An 8,206-nucleotide genomic window follows, 5' to 3' on the forward strand; every position below is an offset into this window, starting at 1 on the left:
AAAAAAATAATTAAAAAGGTTAAAATAAAAACACTTAGTTCTTACCTAGATACTCCAAAATTTAATAACTTCTTTTAATCTTCAATTTATGTATATCTCTCAATCAAAGAACGTATCAACTATAACCCAATTTGTAGATAACGTTTTACCTAAAAATTTAGCTTTATTATTACCTATAAGGTTTAAAACACAAAATACTATAACAAACTAAAATTTTAATAACAAATCTCACCTCCTCTCACTTCAAAAAATATATACATTTGTATATTATAACTTACAGTTTACATATAGTATAATATATATGTTCATAAAGGTTACATATCATATAATATATAACACATATGTTTACATATTATGTATTATATATTATGACATTATATTATATATGATCTCTATTATATATGATACATTAAAATATTCCATTAAAACATATTATATTATATATAAATATCATTATAATATTCTATTATCTCATACAATTTGTTTAATAATTTTTTAACTGAAATATTATATATTATACCATATTCCTTAAAAAATAAAATAAATCTTTTAATTATAGTTAATAAATGATTTTATCTTTTACTTACCATATTTAACTTTATTTGTATATTTTTATAATTATTATAATTTTAAGATTACATATTTTTATTGAATATTTATGATAATATATAAATATTTAATTATTGGTTTGTTGATGAAATGGATATGAATATCACGATGTCTAATTTGTGAATATTCTTACCAAAAAGAATTTACTTCTCTTTAAAAAAAGTATTATAAATAAATAATTTACTAATTCAAATATTACAATAAAATAATTAAGTAAAACAGTTAAAAGAAAATAGTTCTATACAATTATACGAGTTCAATTCAAATTTAAAGTACTCCAAATATCTTACTTTATCTCTTGGAGTATTTTACTTCTACGAGGGTATCAGTTTTCAACCACAAAATTAAAAAGCATATTATAGAATTATTTCGGATTGTCCTATCCAAACTTTTTTGTTCTTCTTGCACTTTTAACTTTTTTTCAAAAAGGAAAAGATAACCTTAAGTTAAAACAACTTTTACCAAAGTATTTTATTATTACAATAATAATAATAATAATAATAATAATTATTATTATTATTATTATTATTATTATTATTATTATTATTTTGCTTTTCCTTCTCTTTTTCTGACTTTTTAAAGATGGGTTGTACTAGCTGCTGTACCCTCTCCTTCAATGCTAAACAACACATCCTTCCTTCACTCTCATTTTCGTATTTTCTTTCTTCTCCGTTTGAAGAAGATCGCTCATGTTATTTATCAAACTACTCATTAAAGACACTCAAAAGGAAATTCTAATTTGACTTAATCATAAATAGATTTAATTTTTGAAATATTTGAATCATGCAAACATATGAACACATGTGTTGTAATTCATATTTATTCTTGATTGGTCATTTAGTAATTAAGTTCAATAATAAAAAACCAAAATAAATTCATTTTAGAATATTAAAAAAAGTTTTAAATATCCTTTTGTATTGGTTTATATCATATTAGTCCATTCTTTAAATGATTAAGGATATTATATTGTGTAATTATTACATAACAAAATAATTCTGAAATTGTAGATGATAAGATAATTTGAATGATTTTTTGTTACGAATCGTGTAAAAAAATTAAGAATGAGGGTAAAGATTTTGATAGAGAAAGTAAGAGACCCGAGATAACTACTTCTAAAGTTTGGGATCATTTTACAAAATTTGGTATAAAAAAATGTAAAGAAAAGGTAAAATGTAATGCATGCGGTGCATAATATATTGTTGGTGGTAGAAAAATAGGGACATCAATAGTGTTGTGTCATCTGTCAAAGTGTGCGGTCCGAAAAAAATTAAAAGACAATGACATGAGAAAAATGATAATTAATCATCTTGGAAAATTAAGTTATAGGGAAAATGACCAAAAAGTTATAGATTAATGATTATTATTCAAGAGAGACTTTCACATAATTTATTGAATATAAGTAGATTAAAGAATCACTTATATATCTAAATCCAGAAGTACGATTTCCAGGTAGGAATATATTTGTGTCTATTATTTCAAAACAAATTCATGAACACGAAGAGATGGTGCAAATCTCATAAATGAATTTATTTAATATATGATTGTTGAAATTTTATAAATCAAGAAAGATTTATTTGTTTGACTATTGATTTTGTTGATGTTGCTTGAAGGTTAAATAGTAAGATTATTGTCTTTTGTAAAATGGAACCTCCGTATAATGATCATGATTTGATAATTTTTTATTTATTTTTTTGCTTTATTGCTTGATTAAGGAATAGAGAGGAAGTTTTCGTTTTTTTCTTTTTCTTTTTTTTTTATCACATTAGATGTTAGTGCCAATGAGGTGTTGTATAAAAATTTGAGTGTGCAAATGAAATTACAAAATAGTTTGATATGTAATGGTGATTAATTTCGTGCAGGTGTAGTGTCTATGTTTTGAATATTATTATGTAAGAGAGATTAAGGATGGTTTAAGATTATTTGCATAAAATTAGAGAGAATACCAAGTATGTGAGAGGATTGAAGGCAAGAAAAATTAATTTAAAAAATGTGTTATTCAAGTAACGGGTATTGATATAAAAGTAGGTTTGAAAATAGATGTTGTTACTAGATGAAATTCTACATATCTTATGCTTGAGAGTGCAATTATATATCAACGTGTTTTTAAAAGTTTGTCTATCAGTGATACAACTTATTTACAAATTAAAATCATAATTTTATAGCTCTTAACTACCAAAATAACTAGACGAAATGTATAGTGATATTTCTTCTATTTTAAATATATGTAATTTGGCATCAAATACAATAATTAGTCCGTAAAATATACAGCGATATATTAGAATTATCAATAATTGAAATCAGATGTACTTAAAAGAAATAAAATCAACTCTTTTTAGTTATTATATTAAAAGAAATGTTATTAAATTTATAAAGAAAATATTCACAAGAAAATATTTATATAATAAACACTTTTAAAAATAAAAACAGTTAATTGAGTTAAAAAAATGATTATAGTATTTAACAGATAAAATTATTTATATTGATAAAGATAATTATACTCAGGACAAGTTATAATAAACAACTCTTTTATTAACAGTAGTATTTTATATATATATATATATATATATATATATATATATATATATATATATATATATATATATATATATATATATATATATCCTTCTTTAAGATAAGAGATAAAATTACAGATTAATTAATGAAATAATTTTTCTAATATAATCCTTTATATTTTGCAGATTTCGCACTATAAATATTAAACACTAAGTAGAAGAAAATTTACTAAACTCCTCAACATCTGTCTCTGGCTTGAGAAGAGAAACCGAAGATGTCATCGCACACTAACGATCCCCGTCAGCCATCGGCGGCGAGACCCTACGTGGCGCCGCAGATTGCACCGCAGGACCTGCCGATCGATTACGCCGGATTCATCGCCGTCATATTTGGCGTCGCTGGCGTTATGTTTAGGGTTAGTATTTGAAGCACCCCTTTGCCATCGATCTCACTGCAGAATTTTCGTTTCGATGCGTTAACACTTTTTTCTTATTGTGTTATTTGTGAAATCAGTACAAACTGAGCTCCTGGCTGGCACTCATATTCTGCGCGCAATCCGTAGCGAACATGCGGAATGTCGAGAACGATCTCAAACAAGTTATGATGGCTATGATGTGAGTTTCTTCGTATTCCTCTATTCGAATTCCCGTTTGCTTTTTCTTTAAGAAATTTGTTCGTGGATCTGATTGTGTGAGCTGTTCTTTTAAAATAGAAGCACAGCAAAAGGTTGAATAAATGTTCTTAGGTTTGGGAGGTACATGCGTTCTTAAGGGTAAAGGGTACGGAATCAGGAAACAAATGTAGGCAAAATCAACGAAGTCAGATTTGAGGCTTAGTTTTATGGCGTGATGAATAGGAAATTGAAATCGGCAGTAAGGATCTTTCCCTTCCTTTTTTTGGAAGTTAGTTAGTATTCTTTACTTACTCATTTGTTCCAGAAGTGTCAGTAGTAAAATGGAATGAACCACCAACCATCCCACATGCTTTATAATCCATTGGATCAGCGTCAGATATTCCAAAATTCATTGGTTGGACATAGAGAGAATGAGTCTGAGACTCAAAGGCTATTTGGGATTAAGAATGTGTATAAATATAGAACATTAATTTCAAAAAATATTTTAAAACAATAAAATACAACATAGTTTTTCTTTTTTTATCAAACGAGTCATGGATGATGAATTGCATTTTTCTTTTTTCATTTTATGGATTACAAATTTTAGATGTTTTAATTATGTATGTTTTACTAATCCATTTCAATTCAATTCAAAATGCATCTTAATAAAATGTTTGGGTGTTTTATAGAGAAGGAGAAGAATGGCTCATAATGGAATGGAATGGAATAGAACATGTTGATCTATTGTTTGGTTGCTTATTTTTTTTATCAAGGGATGGGACTAGGATTTTCTCCCTTCCATTCCGCCCCCTTCAGTTTCTTAACTCCACAACTATGTTTAAGTATGTTTTCCCTTTCGTCATCTATTACTCACCCTATTTCCAGCTTTCCAAACATATCCCTCAACAAACAACCAGAACACGACAACCTTATTTCACTAGAGATGTTAGGAATAACAGCCTTTTAGGCTTTATCAAAAAATCAAATTTTCAAGAATTTTATCCACCATGAGATCATATTTCATAACTTCCTTTAATGTCATTTTTGTTTCCCTATACCCGTTATATACAGAAGACAAGCTTCTGATTTTTTTTCTTTCAATTCTTCAGGGCACTCCCAACCTTTTTCATTCCATAGATTCCTTTTACTGCAGAATTTTTTACTTTAGTGGAGTCTATGCTTTGCCCCAATCATAGACAGCTACTTCTCACAGGTGTTTTCTTCACCTGGAATAGTTATAGGATTGCTGACCAAATAATTTAAGTGCATCGTAATCTTGGTCATTATTTTTAACTGCTTACTATGTAGGTATTCCTATCAAGAAACAATATTCTTGTGTATGGACTGTTAAAAGGTAACCAATATTATATGTGGTGCAAACTTCTTTTTCTTTGTAACGTCCCTTCAACTTTCTGAAGCATGTTTCAACTCTTACAAATTTTTTCTCTTTTATTCTGCTTGTACCTGTCGTACTGCATGCAAGTTCTTCATGTTCTTTACTATAAACCCTGATGATGGAAACTTTGGTCTCAATTATGTAACATTTAAAGCTTATACAACTAAAGATTGACTTAAAAAATGACTGGCCCTTGAATTTGTTTCCTAAGTTTTGAGACTTCTCTCATGACATGGCTAAATACCTAGCAACACATAACAATAGTTAGAGATGGAGAGCACAGGTTTAAGGGGGTATTTGAAGTACATAGAGATTTTGAACGGAAGTGTCAAAATATAAGACAGGTAACTTTACATCTGGATAAATGAGTATATGTGGATAGCGTTTACTAGTTTTAGGAACGTTTTTCAGAATTCAAATAATGGGGAGAAAGAATGTCCGGTATGAAGAAGTGGGGACTGAAAGCTAATAGTCGGTAGAAAATTACTTGCATTCCCATGTCATGGTAAAACTGCGTATCCTTCCATTATGACAAGGTTAAAAGTAAATGAAAACTCGATCAAAATATTGAGGATGTTGTGTTGTTTACTCTTTTGGAGAATAGTTTAACATTCTTTGGAATAAATGAAACCATAGAGCTTAGGAAACTGGTAGGATGGTAATGTCATTTTGCTTTTCTTTGGAGCTAGCATTAGATGGAAGTGTCATCATAGCAGTGGTTCATCAATCAGGCTTATAGGTTCAAGTCTCCTTAAAACTCTAAGGACAAGGAATCCTCTTCAAGATAGGTCCAGGAAAATAGTCTGTAATATGTCATTGTAGAATGTTAAATTGTGGTTTACTGAGTTGTATTACATTGACAAAAAACTGCTAAAGTTTGATAACTTGTTCCCGCTCGTAAAATACATTGCAAAATAACCTTTTTTGTTCTGTTTTAATTTTTCACTACACACATAGAATAGAGGCAAAGGTTTGGATATATATCTATATCTATATATATATATATATATATATAGATTATGAAACTAATCTTCTATACTACCATACTAATATTACTAAACTCATAACAGTTTGGTTACTTGCACCTTTTTAGAAGTATATGATTCGGGTATGTTGAAATTCTCAAAAGGTTTAACTTACTGAACTTGTATTCTATAAAGCAAATGATAGTATATTAGCAGTTACATGCACACATAGAAACACGTGTGATTTGCAGCATTTTATTTTTCTTCATTCTTCTGTGGCAACGTGAACATAAAATAGTTTGTCCTCAATTTCCATCTAGTATAAATTTCGACAGGTTTTCTTGAGTTTTAAATTATTGAGCTGATGTTAATCTGAACCGCAGGTTTTCTCTAATGGGATTGATAACAAACTACTTTGGACCTCCCAGACCTGGCAAACAAAGCTGAAATCTCAAGATTTTGAGGTAGAAATACACCATTTTTTTAAGTGAGGGAAGTTTAAGTATTCAATTTTTCCCTTTTCATCATGTGTCATTTAACTCGTCTGTATTAAAGATGCTTGCCAAGTCTGGATAATTTTACGTTTTTATGATTATATATTTAAAAGATGGTTTACTATGGAATCTGAGAGCTACAACATTTTGCACATTTGTTTTTCTAAACTTGGTTTTAAAAATTACTTCAAAATGAAATGACTTACATTTTAAATATATTCGTCACTTCTGTATAAAAAGTCCTTGCTTTTTATAAAAGTAATTGGATTAGTTAATGAAATTATTCAAGTTACCAAATTTGCCCTTTTCCTTTAAAATTTTTTTTGCTTCATTTTATTTTGTTAGAGTGTAGTTAACTTGATTAAAATTCATATTATTGGCTTAATTATATTGTTAGCTTAATTAAGATTTCAGATCATAATTTTAAAATTTATTAATAAATAACTTTAATATTTCTCACTGATAATGTTAATTAGGATTTTCTCGATTAATATCAAATTAAGAATTATATTCAAGAAAGAAACAAAACTATGAATTGAAATTGAGAATAAAAGAAACGAAACTATAAATGGAAATTAACAATAAAAGGAAAAAGGTACATGCAGCAAACTAATGCAAAATTCAATCAAACGAAAGTACACAAATTCCTTCTTCAATAAATTACTTTTACATTAATGAATGAGCTTTTTAAAAAATGTAATAGCATGAATCATTCAGACCATTATTTTATCGCTTTCTTCTCTCTTTTATTTTATTTTTATTCAAAATTCTCAATTAATTTTTTGAGGGCTTAACATTTGCAATGGTAAAAATGGCAATAAGATAAGTGAATTATTTCCTGCACCCTCACACTTGGAATTTAATTTTTGGAACACAAAAAACAGTTATGGAAATTTTATCTGTATAGCAGTCATCCTTCCCTATTAGGGATAAAACACCCTGAGATAATATTAAGATGGTAGAATCAAGGAGTGCAGCCTTGTAATTCTCAAAAACCAAACTCTGATATGAACCATTTGCTTAATATGATTATGAATAAGACTTTTGAATTTTTTAACGATAATTTTAAGTTCATGTGTGTAATAATTAGTTTTATTTAGCAACATCAACGTTATTTTTCTATTAATAGTTCATTAGGATTTATTTTTTATAATAATATGGAAAACTTTCGGGCAATATTAACTAGATATTTCGTCAGGAAAAAACGTTAATCTACATCAATAAAAGAAAGTAAAAAAAAAAATCCAACCAACATCAACGAAAAATATTGTAATTGGCATCAAATGGAAATAAGCTAAATTTTTGTTTATTGTAGAAAAGCTTTATAAATATCAATTGAAAGCTTTAAAAAAAAAATAAAAAACTATATCAATTAAAAAAGATCATTAATATTGATATTTTTAATTTATTAATGATTATTTAGTATTTAAATAATTTTGTATCTGAGGTTTCCTGTCTATTTATTACGACAAAAGTTAAATTTTTATTTGTTCTTTAATAATTTCGTCTTGACTCTTGATTTCTAATTTTCTCTTATTTTATTTGATCTTCCATCTTGATATATTAGTCATAATAAAATTACATTTTAAAAAAATATAAATATTTAATAGGTCAA

At 27.2% G+C, this 8,206-nt stretch overlaps 1 protein-coding gene across 1 annotated transcript; it reads left to right on the plus strand.

The window, feature by feature from the left end:
- Positions 1 to 3,338: 3,338 nt before the first annotated feature.
- Positions 3,339 to 6,720, plus strand: LOC106756839 (protein Asterix). Its single transcript, XM_014639442.2, has 3 exons — positions 3,339 to 3,538; positions 3,637 to 3,737; positions 6,481 to 6,720. Exons 1-3 carry the CDS (start codon positions 3,398 to 3,400, stop codon positions 6,542 to 6,544), a joined length of 306 nt encoding a protein of 101 aa, XP_014494928.1. The 5' UTR covers positions 3,339 to 3,397; the 3' UTR covers positions 6,545 to 6,720.
- The last annotated feature ends 1,486 nt before the right edge of the window (positions 6,721 to 8,206 follow it).

Source organism: Vigna radiata, chromosome 3 (genome assembly GCF_000741045.1).
Source record: "Vigna radiata var. radiata cultivar VC1973A chromosome 3, Vradiata_ver6, whole genome shotgun sequence".
NCBI lineage: Eukaryota > Viridiplantae > Streptophyta > Magnoliopsida > Fabales > Fabaceae > Vigna > Vigna radiata.